The sequence below is a fragment of the Barbatula barbatula genome (genome assembly GCF_947034865.1).
Source record: "Barbatula barbatula genome assembly, chromosome: 18".
Taxonomy (NCBI): domain Eukaryota; kingdom Metazoa; phylum Chordata; class Actinopteri; order Cypriniformes; family Nemacheilidae; genus Barbatula; species Barbatula barbatula.
The window spans coordinates 3,638,726-3,654,555 of record NC_136781.1 but is presented as its reverse complement, the minus strand read 5'-3'; the positions used below and the strand labels follow the sequence as shown (position 1 = coordinate 3,654,555).

At 40.3% G+C, this 15,830-nt stretch overlaps 2 protein-coding genes across 2 annotated transcripts; both read right to left on the bottom strand.

The window, feature by feature from the left end:
- Positions 1-266: 266 nt before the first annotated feature.
- Positions 267-5,116, bottom strand: ddx41 (DEAD (Asp-Glu-Ala-Asp) box polypeptide 41). Its single transcript, XM_079480520.1, has 17 exons — positions 4,797-5,116; positions 4,246-4,338; positions 3,906-4,059; positions 3,642-3,716; positions 3,497-3,557; positions 3,274-3,410; positions 3,115-3,187; positions 2,830-2,983; positions 2,605-2,741; positions 2,340-2,502; positions 1,960-2,091; positions 1,736-1,807; positions 1,557-1,653; positions 1,253-1,402; positions 1,064-1,135; positions 821-931; positions 267-704 (listed from the first exon to the last, which is right to left on the bottom strand). The coding sequence occupies exons 1-17, from the start codon at positions 4,809-4,811 to the stop codon at positions 568-570; spliced, it is 1,833 nt and encodes a 610-aa protein (XP_079336646.1). The 5' UTR covers positions 4,812-5,116; the 3' UTR covers positions 267-567.
- Positions 5,117-5,437: 321 nt separating this feature from the next.
- On the bottom strand, positions 5,438-14,469 carry fam193b (family with sequence similarity 193 member B). Its single transcript, XM_079480381.1, has 10 exons — positions 14,073-14,469; positions 12,522-12,797; positions 11,371-11,551; positions 10,988-11,203; positions 10,152-10,560; positions 9,851-10,037; positions 9,502-9,735; positions 7,501-8,536; positions 7,329-7,404; positions 5,438-7,059 (listed from the first exon to the last, which is right to left on the bottom strand). The coding sequence occupies exons 1-10, from the start codon at positions 14,244-14,246 to the stop codon at positions 6,963-6,965; spliced, it is 2,886 nt and encodes a 961-aa protein (XP_079336507.1). The 5' UTR covers positions 14,247-14,469; the 3' UTR covers positions 5,438-6,962.
- Positions 14,470-15,830: the final 1,361 nt, after the last annotated feature.

The following is a 15,830-nucleotide window of genomic DNA, read 5'->3' as shown; positions in this document are numbered from 1 at the left end:
AAGCAGATTTAAATAGTTCCTCTGTTTAACAGAAGTAAAGACGGAGGGGAGGAGAGTGTGCATGATGCTAAACCTAATTTTAGACAAGAGCTTCCGTTGAAGTGGGTGTCATTTGATACAAAATTAAACTTGTTTTCTACAAACTAAAAATCCTCTAACACTGACGCTGTATCCTTCGGCTTGTTCATTAATAAAATTGTAAAGATCAAAGCTAATATCTCATACAAGATTTTTATTGTGGTTCAAATAAGAAACAAACACATGAGTTGATGTTCACCTTCACATTTATTTACACGAGATGTGTAGCAAACAAATAAACACGCATGAGTGGGGTATAGACAAACATTGTTTTACTTCAGCTATCTTTAAAACAACCGCTACAATCATACATTGACTTTTTAACATATAAATGTTTTACTTTCATAAAGCAGGAATTCTTACTGCATTTTGTAACAAGAACGATCAAAAAATAATTTCACTGAAATCAATACAAAACAGTTTCAAGAATAATACACTTTGTACAAAATAATGAGATGACAGTGAGTAAGAACAGGGATGTAGACAGCATTAGAAATCCATCGAGCTGTTGGCCAAGTAGTCTTTGCGCCCAATGTTGGTAACCTGTTTCGTCTGCATGGCCTCCAACTTGGGACAATCGGTGATCCTGTGACCCAAACCACCACAGAATGTACAGCCTCTCTCTCCTGATATGAAAACAGGGAAAAGGAACAAAATATGTGAAACACTTTTCTAGAGACAATGAAGAGAAGTCTCACACAACCAGGAAAATTCTGCAAAGCTTTCGAGATGTCATTTGTACCTCCAATATCCAGCATTGTCTCGTCGCCCATTTGGAGGACCTGCAGTACAGGAGGAACCTTCTGCTTGGCTTCAACCAACAAAGCTTTGAGATCCATCAGTACTGACTCATCTGTGGAGAAATCACAGCCATATAGACCTTCACTTAGATGTACTTGTATGTTGAAAAAATTATGTTGACAAAAGATGAGAGAAAAATAAAAGAAAAAGAAGAATCAATAAATTAACCAATTAAAACATTTACCACATCCTTTGTTGATAAAAGTTGTGGCTATTCCAGTCTTTCCTGATCGACCTGTTCTGCCTATTCTGTGGACTGTGGACCGACATAAAGGTTATAAATATTGTCAGCATAACTAAAACGGATCCACGTGAAATATTTTGACATTGGGATGCACTGAAAAGTTTGATAACCACAAATCTGATCGCATACCATAGTTCTCGATCTCCTCTGGCATGTCGTAATTGACCACGTGTTGTATAGCTGGGAAATCCAGACCTTTCGAAGCGACATCAGTAGCTACCAAAACATCCTTCTTTCCCCCTTTGAATGCCTCAATGGCTTTGGTTCGCTCCTCTTGGTCTAAAAAGCATCGTTGTAAAACAACAGAAGGCTACAGTCAGAGCCGCATCTCATACTGACACCCAGTGGGTAATGTGTGTATCTGCATGGGCTCAGCTCGTATGAGGCTGATTGATGAGGTTTTTACTACAAACTGAGATGAATGAGGAAGTACCTTTTCCTCCATGTATGGCCACGGCCTCCACACCTTTAAGCAGCAGATACTCATGTATGGCATCCACATCTGCTTTCTTCTCTGCAAATAGTAAAACCTACGACGCAATGTTGAAAACATGAGAAATTAGATTTTTTCAAAGAGAGATGCAATTTGGATTAAATGAGGGGTCTACGCACTGGAGGTGTAGTCTTCTGGAGACACTCGAGTAGATAAACCATTTTAGCCTCTTCCTTGACATACTCCACTTCCTAAGAACACACAAGTTTAAATGAAACTTGATTAAAGAGCAGCATTTATAAGAGCATCAATCATTGTTTTTAACTGAAGCATTTGAGGATTGTTTTCTAAACGCAATAAGGCATTGTTCTTTTGGACAATAATAGTCACATTTATCTTTTACCTGAATGACATCCAAGCTCGCAGCTCCAGCACGTCCCACGTTGATAGTGATGGGCTTAACTAAAGCACTTTTGGCAAAATTCTGGATCTTCTTGGGCATAGTGGCACTGAAGAGCAGTGTTTGTCTCTGACCCTAAACACAAACATAACCATGAAAATCTAACTTGAAATCCCTTCTAATACCCAAATTCATAAAAAACAAGTTCATCCAATTGTTGAGGGGTCCAGTTAACTACATTTTTCAAAATATCTTTAGTGTTCTGCGAAATTTACAAGAGAGTGAGTAAATCATGACAGAACTTTTTGGGTGAACTATGACTTTAATATACATCCCTTAATAATACATAACAAAATCATGAGGTGGATTGCAAGAAAGATAACCTTAAAGTAAGAGAAGATGGTCCTGATGTCCTCTTCAAAACCCATATCAATCATCCTGTCAGCTTCATCCAGAGCCAGATACCGACAGATATCTAGACTCACCATCTTTTTGTTCAGTAGATCCATCAGTCTGCCTGGAGTGGCCACCATCATATGAACCCCACTGCAGTTACACAAGTTTGAGGGATTATCACATGCAGTAAACATCGTAGTGTTCTGTTAAAGACAACCGGCAAATGCAAATCTATTTATTTTTCTGACTTACCGTTTGACCACCTCCATCTGTTCTTTCACAGACATGCCTCCAATACACAAGGCACATCGCAACTGAGGAGCTCCCTCATCTTCCAGCAACTTACAGTAGTACTCAATTATAGTATGAGTCTGCCTCGCCAGCTCCCTCTACAGATGGAAAGAGACCAGCATTTTACAGGTTGTTTGGTGCATAACAAGCTATAAAACCAGCATGTGAGCGAGAGAGTGGGCTTACAGAAGGGCAGATGATGAGGCCGTACGGTCCCTCTCTCTTACAGAAAGGCAATCTTTTCTCCTGCTCCAGACAGAACATGGTGATGGGCAGCGTGAACACGAGGGTCTTTCCTGAGCCGGTGAAGGCGATACCAATCATGTCTCGGCCTGAGAGACTAGACAGACCATAAAGCCAGTTATATTTCTATTCTGTGCATTTTATTTAATAACACAAAAAACAGTTAAAAGCCCGATGGGACTGCATATCATAGTGCCCCAAGCAAAACAGCCCCACATGCTGACTTACATGGTTGGTATTCCCTGAATCTGAATAGGTGTTGGGTGAATGATTCCTTTCTTCTTCAGACCTTTCAGAATGGCTGCAAAAGACCATAAGGAGGAGGGCATTAGCGCAAGGCTGTGGATGAGATGTCGCCTGTACAGAAGGTAAGAGGTCGGATCTTACCCTGAGGGAGCTTCATCTCTCTGAAGCTCTTGATGGGAGGTGGAATGCCGTCACCCTCCACAAGAATATGGTACTTCTTCCGAACTCGTTCGTGGCGTGCCGGTTGCATGGTCAGAATGTAACGTGGTGCTTTCCAACTGAAGAGAAGACAAAAGCTTGGTTATACTGAAAAACAAACTAACAAGAGATTTAGAAAAACTGACACTCATTGAAAGCCACTTACCTTGTTCTAATAGGATCTTCATATGTGATACCTTTGGCCATTTCCTTCACAGACATCAAAGCTGATGAAGACATAAAAAAAAGTTGTGGTATTGTAATAATACGTAGTACTTGTTAAATTCATAAAAAACTTGGTGAATACTTACCTCTGCCTTCAGCCACACTCTCCAGAATCTTTTCTTCTTCTTTCAACTGCTTTTCCTTGGCTGACTCCTTACGGGCTATAATATCAATAAAAATATACATTTTTATTTTTCAATATTTGGACAAGAAGGGATAAGAGAAAATGAATGGTTGGGATGGCACAATGGCTACATCACAACCCCTAAACACTACACCATAGCTCTAACATTGATGATTTATTAAAAAATACTGTGCAAACCGTGACACATTGCACAGAGTGTAAAGACCTTCAGCTTTTTCCTTGAGGTGTTGATGCTGGTCCAGCAGACTGACGTTGGATCGTGGGCCAAGACCTTCATCCTCATCTTTCTGCTCTCCCCCACTGTCTTTCTGTTCCTCCTCCGTGAGCCCTTTTCCACGCAGTCGCATCACCTTCTGTAACTGTTGTAGGTCACATCATACAAGAAGTCTTTATTTAGATATCAAGGTAGACCAACAGAAGGATCAGTTTGCCTAACAGTGTAACATGTAACAATGCCAGCCTCAGCAAGTCACGTCACAGGAACCAAAACCACAATCTGCTTGAGTGAACATTAAACGTTGAAATTTTAGAAAGAGGTTACCTACCACATGCTGTTTTCTGATCTTAACAGGGACATATGGCACATAGTCATCTTCCTCAGATCCCTCCGATCCAGACCTGTCCTCTGTGTAGCTTCTCTGAGAATTTGAATAGAAGCATTAACATTTAAACAATCCCCCATAAAGCAATGCAACATTACACATAAAGGTCATATGGCTGTTCAAAAACACACATATACTGGTCTTATGGGGTTCTGCTTTAACATTTAAAAGTTGGGTACAATACCTACTATAGATTAGTATCGATGATGATGATTTGATTTACTTTTAAACTTAAATCTATATCAAACTTTACACGTTAAGCTACAGTACACAGCACATTTACCATGACTAGTTCATTTGATCATATAGTGAGAAAATAAGTTTTGACCACTTTTCCGTTAAAACATATAATAAAAACAAGTCCTACACGTTACACTTGTTACCCCAAACATACACTACACAAGTAGACACCGAGATATATTTAAAATACAGTAAATACGTAACGTTAGTAAACACGTCGAACGTGTTTATTTCCAAGAAGAAATGAAACTCACCTTTTTCGCGTCCATGATGGTCGAGTCTATTAAATACTTCCTGGGTTATAATGTTGCTACGATGCTTCGTATTAAAATGTTACGAATAAATATTAATCTCAATTTAAAGTAGCATTGTTTATACTAGCTAGCATGCGACGCTGCTACTGCACAACGGAAGCACAACGCGCTGATTACGTACGTTACTTAAGTACGGTGGCCCAAAAAGGACGAAACCGATCGAAGCGTTTTGCGAGTGTTTAACCTTGAAAACAAGTCAAACTAGCAAACTTTTTGGGTCAGAAATTTGTCTCCGTTTCTAATGGAAATTTCTTTAAGGTAAAACACACACACACACATACATATATATATATATATATATATATATATATATATATATATATATATATATATATATATATATATATATATGTGTGTGTATATATATACATGTATATATATACATTCTGCTCTGGTATAATGAAATAACAAAATGTGCACGTCAACAAACAAAGCAAACAGAACACGTTTTTTTTTCAAAACTGTCATGTTTTAATCTTTCGTCCATGAAAGATTTTCACAGTATCAAAAGTGAATTGTAATAATAATTATAATAATAATAATAATAAAAAACAAAATAAAACAGAAAGCCAACATACACTGGCCAATAATGGTATAGTATAAATCTACATTCCAATGTTTAATAATGCTTCTAGTTTAATATAACCTGGATAGAGTCAAAGATGTTGAAAAATATGAAAACAAAATGCTCAAACAGGTTAAAAACTATCATCATTTCATCTCAATCCTTCAAAGGAAATGTACTTTCAATCACATACCCAGACAGACCCTCATTATTATAGTTTGGATTTTTACCAGATGTGGCCTGAAATTCAGGGATACATATGTAGGAACACAAATACAAAGCAATGCTGAGGGGAAAGACAAAGCATTACGAGTGCTTGTAGTACCATTGTGGTATTTCTTAAAGCCTCATAAATCATGAAAAAAATTGATTGCAAACGTAACAGACATTGAGGGTAAAAATGAACAGGTATGAACATGTTACACACCAATGGAATCAAATCACACAAGCAAAACAACTGCAAGTGTCTGGACGTATAAAATCAGGTCTGATACCATCATGCATCCGAAACAAGAGTGATGCTGAACTGAGGTGCACTGCTGGAAAACCAACCACAAACTAAAACTTACAACAACAGCATTGAGAACGTGGTCACAGCACAGAACTATATCCAAACCACCACATGGGAGGATCAGCAGGAATATTACCATAAAATTTCAGTCTAGGGAATTTCGCCAACAGCATTCCATACAAAGTGAGAGAACATGGGAGATTTGTATATTTGTCAGTTTTAGGCATCATGCAATGAAAATCGCAGCTCTTCAAATTACTTCTAGAAAAGTGACACAGTCAACGGATACAGTTCTTTAAAATCAGTTCATTTTAGTGTTGATTCTTTTCTCCAAAATAACAAAGATTCGTTTCACAAGTCATACAGTGTATGTACCGATCTTGTTCTTGCACAGTTCACTTTTCGTGCATCTAAACTGTCAGAAGTGCAACCTTACACGGTCTACTGTGATCATTTCTCCAAATCTTCGTAGCTCACAAAGACGGTCGACAGTTCTACAAACTAAAGCACAACAGTCTCTGCTTTTACCTCCGTTATGAATATCAGAAGTAATACAGCAATTAGAATTTTGTTTAAAAATGCTTTCTTGCATCTATTCTAAAACTAGAGTATATTTGCAGGGTGAGTGGTGATGAATTAAAGTGAATTTAAAACAACAGAAATACCTTTAAAAGCATGTTTAAAAAAAAGGTTGATATTCACTGTTGTGAATAAAAACATTTTTATTGTAAAATTACTGTTTACATACTACATATAAAGCATCAAGATGGATTGGATCAGTACCCAAACGAGTTATGCCGTAACAGGATGCAGATATTAGGACTGAGGTCCGGACGCTGTGTGATCCCTCACAAACAAATGTCAAATAAACAGGTTTGATGATTGGTGGTCGAAATCAAGTTCCCGTGGCTTAGAGGCAAGAAATAGATATGAGAGGAAAAACCTTTGAGTGTTAAGTACAGTAACCAAAGGCCAAACTGGTTTTTAGTACAGTCTTGCTGGGGGGGGTCTGTTTACCATCACCCATCTGTTACTGAAATGCATTAGAGGGCATCTTTTTGAGGCTGAAGTTGGACCAGTTCACAGCCACCTTCTGTCGGGTCTGTTTAGCAGAGTCAAGGCAAAACCTAAGGAGACGGGGAAAATAAGAAGATTAAGCCACGATCTTCATTACTCAAACGCATGCCTTTATTTTTACATGCACATGTATTATAAATGTATTAGCTTTCCTGTAGCTCAGTGGTAAGAGCATGGCACTAGCGATGCCAAGGTAGTCGGTTCGATCCCAAAGGATTGAACATACTTAGAAACAAATGTATAGTATAATGCAATGTAAGTCGCTTCCAAAAGCGTCTGCCAAATGCATAAATGGAAATAAAGAAAAACTGAGCCTTACCTCTTGAAATATTCAACCTCACGATCGATCTCATCCATTTCCGTTGGGTCGAGGTCTTTGGGAAGGAACACATCATCTATAAAGGGCGAAACAAAAACAGCGAGTGAGATACTGTTAAGATAAAGATCGTCAAACAGGTTTACGACCAACAAGACAACATGACATCACTTACCAATTGCATTATTTGACTTTTCCGACTTGTTTCTGTTTTTATTTTTAGACTTTCCCTTTGGCTGCTGTGCTTGCTGCTGTGAATTGGGAGTGTTTGTGGTTTTAGTGTCTACGTCATGTTCCGGCCTGTTACCCCGTGTGTCCGAGAGCTCATTCTTTCCCCTATGTGTGTTGGGTCCTGTGTTATGGTGACCGTTTGATGCTCCATTAGAGGACTGCTTGCACGCTTTACTCTCTTCGGCTCTTTTATTTACAGTTTTCTGTGAATCCGCCAGTTGTTGAGTCTGTTGGTTCTGTTTCAATCCAGCCTTCGACTTCTTGTCTGCATCGGGCACCCTTGTTTCCAGCGTTTTTTGCGTCTCCGGTGCATTTTTAGTGCTTTTCGTACCGACCGCCTGATCTGAAGTCAACTGTTCTTGCTGCCTCTGATTTAGCTGTTTCTTAGCCTTCTTCGTCTTGGATGCAGTTCCACTTGAGATCTTGTTTTCAGCGATCTCATCCTTGGGCTTGGCCGAAAAAGCCGGGCTGGTCGGCGGGGACTCCGAACCCACAGCCGGGCATCTCTCCGGGGAGCGCACGCGGATGAGCTTGGACAGGCTGGGCGTGGAGTGGAGCCTCTGGATGTCTTTGGCTGCAGTGGTGGTATCCTCCCAGCCGTTGATAATATCCAAATCTCTCTTAAAGTTCTTCAACGAGAGCGGTGCCAGGTCCAAGTCTATCTGCTGCAGATCCGATGAGCCGTTGAGGTGAGACAGCAGGTGGTTTCCTTCGAGTGTAGCCGCCTTCTTGGGGAAGTCATTGACGTCCAGGTTGAGGTCGTACATGCTGAAAGAGGCACGGATGGAGTCTTTTATGGTGTTTTTGATCTCCTCCAAACGGCTGGTCAGGAAGCTGTTCACCCTCTCCAGCTCCAGCTGAGGCCACTCCAAAAGTCTGTTCGCTTCTCCGTCCGGAACGGAGTCGTCTTCGAGGTCAGGAGGAGACGCAGAGCGGGGATCGCAGTTGGCTACGTCGCCGCCGCCCTGAAGAGCCTTCTCCTGAAGAAGAGATCAGAAGGCAGCCACTGTGATGTTGTTTATAGAAACTAAAATGGATAATTCTGACTATGATAGTCAATTTCAACAGAAACTATTTTTGGAAATCACACAGACAGAGCATAAAAAGTGTGTGTACAGGAGCAAAATGTTGGGTTGAATAATGGTACTTAATTGGTAAATAATTCTAAATTACTCATACTTTTTTTTTCATCACAATTTAGAATCATAATAAACCCTCCCAAACTAAAGAATAACAGAAATTTAACTCTGGCAATTATGCTGTAACAAAAAACCCAAAACTAAGTTATGTTCTAGCATCTTTAAAGTTGTCGTCACCCTAAGCACAGAATGTGTTAAAATGTACTCTTTGTTAGTTTATTAACCGGTTTCTTAAAATATTTAAACTAGGGCTGCACAATTCATTTGTGAAAAAGCTTTTCAGGAATACAAATCCAGGTAAAACAATTACATAAAAGGCAAAATGACAGCTGTCCATTTGACTTAATTTCTCTGCGTTTAGGAAGTGTGTTTGAAAGAGAACTTAGAGATCTTTTTGTTTCGGATGTTTATAGTAAGAATATGGAATGCAACATTCAGAGCTTCAATATAAATTCTCCTAATCGAAATTACAATACAGATGAGAATAATTGACAGTTATGATTCTGGCCATAATCGTGTAGCCCTACATTAAACAGTACTAGAGTTTCTGAGCTCTTATTGGCTGTGTGTTCTTTATTATTAGGTCCAAATCATCATTTCAAGAACCCCTTTAATATAAATTTCATTTAGTTTAAGCAAAAAAGTCGCCCCATTACTCAGCCAAGAGACCCTAATCTTCTAACTTCTAAATAGTTTTTGTATGCATAAATACTTAGATGAGCCAAACAGCTAAAATGTGCATTATCTCGTTTCAAGCCACTTAAAACTATTATATTACAAACTTCTAGAGGACCAGAAGGCGTTACCTTTTTCTTCTGTTTGTGGCGGGCACGCTTGGCAGCCTTGGCACTGTTGACGGGTTTGGGTTCTGTGTTGTTGATAAAGTCCAGAAGCTCGTCCACGTCTCGATTATCAATGGTACTCTCCATTGCCGGGTCCAGGTCCTGTCTCTGAGGAAGCTCCTCTTTACGCCGAGTCAACCTGGACCGAAGCTTCTCCCTAATCTCAGCATAGTTTCGACTGGTGGGTGCAGCTGGGGGCTAAAAATGTACAGAACAATATTATTTATAATAGACAAGAGTACCAACATGCACATATATGAATGGCAGTAAGCAATGTTTGCACGTTAAAACGGCAGCGTAAAGACAATTGTACCGCGTTATGGCCAAAGAACTCGCAGTAGCAACAGTCACAGTATTTCCCGTCCTTCTGATTGGTGGATGAGGATGCACAGGAGCTACGTTCTGAGCTGCTGTCTTCGTCATCTCCCTCTTCGAGTTCACAGGGCGGGGCGTGACATAATGACCCGTTGGACATTTTGTGACCTTTACATGCCTGGTCCCTGCTCATACAAAACAACACAAACAACTTAGTCTTTAGGGAAAAAAAAATACAAAATCATCAATGAAATTGAAACCCAGCACGCATGCATATGTTTATTTTAAGTGATGCTAACCTGCACGCCCCAGACGTTACGTGTACAGCATTGGAGGATGCTACAGAGTTGCCGTTACTGTGCCCGTTGCATGGGTGACTGCAGCTTATGAGCGAGTTGCCGAGTTTGCCATGTTGCGTGTTTACAGCAGGAATGTGGGAGTTCTTGCATGCGCTGGGTTTGTGTACGGCCACCGGACTGTCAGCCCCGTTTGAGTGCTTAACTGTGGGAGAGTGAATGTTTGGTACCAGCGGGGAGAAGGGAGCGTGTGACGCCAGGCCCGGACTTGATGTGTTGACGTGAACGTGTTGACTGGAGTTTTGCTTGGGAGGCAGCAGCGAGGAATGCTGGGAGGAGAGACCGGTGGGACTGTTGGGCGGCACGGACAGGTCTGCAGCTTGGTGGTGGTCGCTTGGGTGGAAAGCTTCACCTGTGGAAAAACAAAAAATATTGATCCGATAGTTGTTTTGAAGAGATGTGCACTCAAGTTTTATCCTAGCTATAGTTACTTAAGTGAACTGTTTTTCAAATAAAAGTTCTGACTGAATGCGAATGTGATTTTGCAGTAAAGAAGAAAATCCATTTACGTCAATTTATTCATGCAGTGCAATATGAACACAGAAGTGTTTGATGTGAGAGAGGTTGTTTACTAGAAAATGAGTAAATACTGTTCACATTAAAGAGACAACACAGACATAATCTTACAGTTAAAACCATCTCCTTCAGCTTTTTTCCACGAAAAGTTGTGTTTCTAAAATTAGACCAAGCACTTTACAAACAAATAAGCTGAACATCAATAGAAAATAAAAACATCTAATGCTTCTGTTAACTGACACCATTTCATATGGTCTTCTCACCTGGAGGAGTTGGTCGACGACACATTGTTTTGAAGTGCTTTGGGTTGGTCTTACATAGATCAGAGGAAGCAGAAAGCGTCCCAGAAGACGCCGCACTAGAATTCTGGGATGCAGGATGACTGTAGGGACAGACTTTGGTCCCGAATGTTTTGGCAGCCTTCCCAGGAGCATCATGAGATGATCGCTTCTCATGGCAAGATGGTCCCAAGGTTCCGCCTGCCAGGAAGAGAAACGTATTTTTTCCGTTTAATTCAGAATACCCCTCACAAATAGCTAACAAAAACAATAGATAAATAATTGGTCAGAGATTATGTACAGTCAGCCTGCTATAAATAACTGACCAATCTAAATCAAGTAATCCAGAGAAGAAAACAGGTGCGTACCCTGTGAAAGCGTGGATGTGCTGTGGTTGCAGTGAGACCCTCCGTTAGAATGAGCGGAGTTCCACAAGCCCGAGAGTTTGCGTGCAGACAGGAAGGAGCTGGGATCCCAATCCACTGAGCTATGCTCTGGATAACCATTCCCACAGCTCTGAGACTTACAAGAGGAGTGCGACAGCGGTACCTGGATAACAACACAAATCCACTTCGTGAGATGTCAATCAAATGAGCCTATGAAATTCTAAATCACGACATTCAGGAAGGAAAACATTACAACAACATTAACACAACCTAATGCTTGCTGTACTGGAAGAGTCCCGTGTGTTAGACTGTATTGTGTGTAGTGTACACAGGATTGTCCTCAACGACACTGAGCTGAGATCTGGGTCTAAAAATAAGTTTCGGCCACAAACACTGTCGGTGAAATCGTGTTGTTTGATCATTCTTTAATCACAAACTTAGCACTGATCCCAAAAAAGGAACAACTTCATTTTGTACAAAAAAATCATCCTCAAATCTTGCACCTTTATGCATGTCAGGTGGGCACGAAGTAAAAAAAACACAACATGGGAAGCGCATGACAAGCACGCGTAACAAGCCGTTCTAAAATAAAAATACAAGCATATAGCTGCATAAGCTGTAGTGTCTCTGCTAGGACACATGTGTGAAAGAAACAGACTTTATGCATCCACTGCGAAGGATCTTGGACTGGTTTCACAAAAGAAAATCACAACGTCTGGCATAAGTGGTTGGTTGGTTTGCCACTTGGTTTGGCAGTTTCTTAATGCACTTACATTCATACATTTTTAATTGTGGTCTAAATACTTTCGCTGACACTGTATAGACCTGTTTACAAATTTGCTTTTAACAGAAATGTTTACATTAAACATATGATAATAAATATGCAGAGAACAGAATTAGAGGTCGTCGAGGCCCTAGAACTCACAAACATATAATTTATGATCAACCTGTTTCTACAAACGCTCCATTTCATTTATGCATTTACATGTATGCATTTGGCTCACACATTTTCCAAGTTCATTTCAATGTATAAAGTGTGTTTGTTCCCAGTAGATGCTAATACAACACTAATACAACACTAAAATTCAGCTACAGAAGCTGTAGTGTTCTCTAACAGTGTTTGTCCCACTCACCTGTGTGGTTTGCTCTTGAACCGTTCTCCTCTCCTCCTCCTCTACGCTCTTCCTGCAGCTTTGACAGATCCACAGCGGCACCTCGCCCAACAGCGACTGGGACAGCGAAGGCACGGCGTCCGCCAGCTTACGGCCCGGAACCTCCCTCAGCAGGGCTTGGGAAAGCGCCGGCATGGCCTCTGCCAGCTTGGAGCCGTGACTGGGGAGCCCGTTCACCTGGCCTGCCCCCCAGTCCTTGAATTCCCGATGGCACAGCAAGCAGCAGGTGTGCATGGACTGCGAGAAAAGAGCAAATGAGGTATGTGACAAAGATGAAGTGTGCAATATCTGTGCCTCCGGCGTTACCAAACATAAACACAAATAATGTTTGAAACAGGATGGCAGGCCAAACAAAAAGTCCTGATATTAAAGCTCTGCAATTTGGGCCAATAAACAAAAGACGTTGATTTGCTTTGTGTCAAATCCAAACCTGAAAACTGCTTTGTCATTTTTTTTGTTCATTATTTTAAGTAATGCTGCATGATATATCGAAATATTGTGCATCATAATGTGTGTCATAACTCGAAAAGGACTAATACTTTCAAGTTATATAAAGTCAAAGTTTTAATTTCTATTATATATAAAAAATGAAATATTGTTCAGTTTGAAAATATATTTTACATTGATTTTAAGAACTACCAAGTCATTGCACAGCACACGTTTCTCCAACATTATGCAGCCGCCGTTTCGCACAAATAAAATACAAAAATGCACAATCACACATAAAAACAATTTTTGTTTACATTGATATAGTTGTTTAAAATTGAAATGATAACAGAAAGCATTTCATTCGTATAGAATTTGGTGAGAGTTTGGCTAGTTCACCAACACGAAACATTGAATCCATTGAGTCCAAAAGCAGTGTGTCGGTTCTAGTCTGCACAATATTCACTTAAAAACTGTGAAATACACCAATTCAAACATTTCAACACTATAAGTTGACACTATACACTGTAAGTGTCACCTATAAAACATACCATATTAGCAGGTGGGCATCCAAGCATTATCTCAACCAATGACAATAACAGTTTAAAAGTCCCGAGGTGCACAAACGGATGGTAAGCACTCTCTAGATGGGCTAGTCAGGGGAGTCCAGACAGCCCAGCAATAATTTAGTAGCCACATCAATGTTAACACTCGTTAGCTTTGTGCTCGCCAATGGACTTTTCGTTTCGTTTCCTGTAAATCTGAACGATCGGTGTCACGAAAACGTCAAAACGTAACAGCGTCCTGCTAAAATGCTTAACGGGAAATACATTTCTCTCGTTATTTATGTATATGGCACCGGTGGCATAGGTGGATAGCGAGCTGGTGCCGCTCCGCCCGTACAGCGACGGGTTACGTTAGACAAAAAAACGCGAGATCAAACGTCAATAAGCGCGAAAACACAAATAACCGAACGCGAAACACAATCCAGGTTGAATCGACCGTTGAAACGGTAACAGATCAAATCACAGACGGCGAGAAACGGGTCCAGGACTCGAGCTCGGATGGAGCGTTAGCATTAGCTACCTGATTGGTCCTGCTCGCTCCTGCATCTCCTCCACCGCCAGCGTTACCGCCGCCTGGCGCCGCCGCAGCTGCTACTCCCGCATCGCCGGGCTTCTTCGACAGGCTCTGCTGCTGCTGATCCGACGCTAAATCCTTGGACCCGACGGCCTGCTGCTTGCTTTTTTTCCTCGCCATTGTTTTAGTCCGCGTAATGCCTCGTCGGTTGGTCACCGGGTTGCGTGCAAAAACTGTTTCGGTTCTCGCGGGCAGTCGCGACGCTCCGTGCTCGTTCTCAAGGCAAGAAAACAGTGAATATGGCGGAGTACTGGCGCACGCACACACACGCGCGCACGCACACACACGCACGCACGCACGCACACACACAGCCGAGCAGCAGGTTCATGGGTCACACGTACTGATGGCAAACGGCTTCAGGAAGGTTGAGATAAACACATGGCTCCATGTTTAGTGAGGGCAAGATTTCCAGGTAACAGAGTGCAGTCGGTCAAACTACAGTACTGCAGGATCGAAGGAGAAATATCAACATAGTAAACACGTGGATGTTGAATACATAATGAATGTGAATAAAGCATGACAACACTTCCATGTTTTGATAAACTAACATTGTTTATGTGCTTGTTTTAATTTAGGGTATTTTTGATCATTTAACATTAGATATTTAACACATTCAAACCATCATTGTTTCTTTGTGATGTTCATGTTTACACAATATTAAGTTGTGTATACGATTGTGTCAAAAAGAATTTGGATGTGACATTTCTTGATGCATTGTGTGTGTCTGTTGAATTTCAACAAAATCAAAACTCAGGAGCGACAAAGTCATCCAACAGCAATGCCAACGCAGAACAATTATGAGACCTATCGAGGTTATCACAAAAAATTGTGAACTTCTGCTAAATGCACGTGGAAATATTAATGTTGTATTGCATAAGCGTGAATATGAACTTGTTTTATTTGCGGAATTTGAGGTCTAGAGCACGCTTACTGTTATTCTGATGAATGCAAATAGAAACACTATTTTTATTTGGGAGAAATAATGTTATTTTTTCACCGAATAAAACAAAAATAACAATTTTACCTAAACGCATACCTATAGTTAATTCAGAAAAACTGATTTTTTTTCCACAGCTGTATATACGCACACCACAATATCCACACTGATGTACCCTAAAATTATTTTTTGAAGGAAAACATAACTCAATATTTTGAAATTTATTTTATTTTAGAGTGGAGATTATGAATACAGTGATCACATGATTGATCAGAAACATCACATATTGAAATATTTCAGTCTTGACTGTTTTTTGGGCAGGGGTTATGACGAAAGAAAGACATGATTTTTAAATAATATTTAACAGAATGTGTATTTTAAATTGTGTTCGTGTATTTCTTGCCACCTGAACTGTAATACCAATATCTGAAGATTCAAGAACTGGAAATGTCAGACTTTACTAGCTATGAAACAAGAGGACAATGCCATTTCAGAGATGCACTATTTTATAAAAACAGGAACATTTTGATCGTCTTGATTTTCTTTAAAAAGTACATTGCGCTCCACAAATGATGAAGTTTGTGAAACAAACCCATGGATTGCAACAGTTTGTAATCTGTTCAGGAAATACAAAACGGTTAAAAATATCAATACGTCTTGGTGCGTGCACATTCATTTAACATATAATTCAAAACACACTATTTTTCAGAAAACCTTGATTTGTTTTAAATTAATTATATTTGGAGGCACATCTTCATCTCGTGTTC

Excerpts from the sequence above, each read along its gene's own strand:
- ddx41 (XM_079480520.1), bottom strand. Across the intron at positions 4,060-4,245 it reads AGATCAGAAAACAGCATGTG|TTACAGAAGGTGATGCGACT; the intron begins GTAGGTAACCTC and ends GACCTACAACAG. Across the intron at positions 705-820 it reads GACAATGCTGGATATTGGAG|GAGAGAGAGGCTGTACATTC; the intron begins GTACAAATGACA and ends TTTTCATATCAG.
- fam193b (XM_079480381.1), bottom strand. The coding sequence starts at position 14,246 with ATGGCGAGGAAAAAAAGCAAGCAGCAGGCCGTCGGGTCCAAGGATTTA. Across the intron at positions 11,204-11,370 it reads CACATCCACGCTTTCACAGG|GCGGAACCTTGGGACCATCT; the intron begins GTACGCACCTGT and ends TCTTCCTGGCAG. Across the intron at positions 7,405-7,500 it reads AAAGTCAAATAATGCAATTG|ATGATGTGTTCCTTCCCAAA; the intron begins GTAAGTGATGTC and ends CGCCCTTTATAG.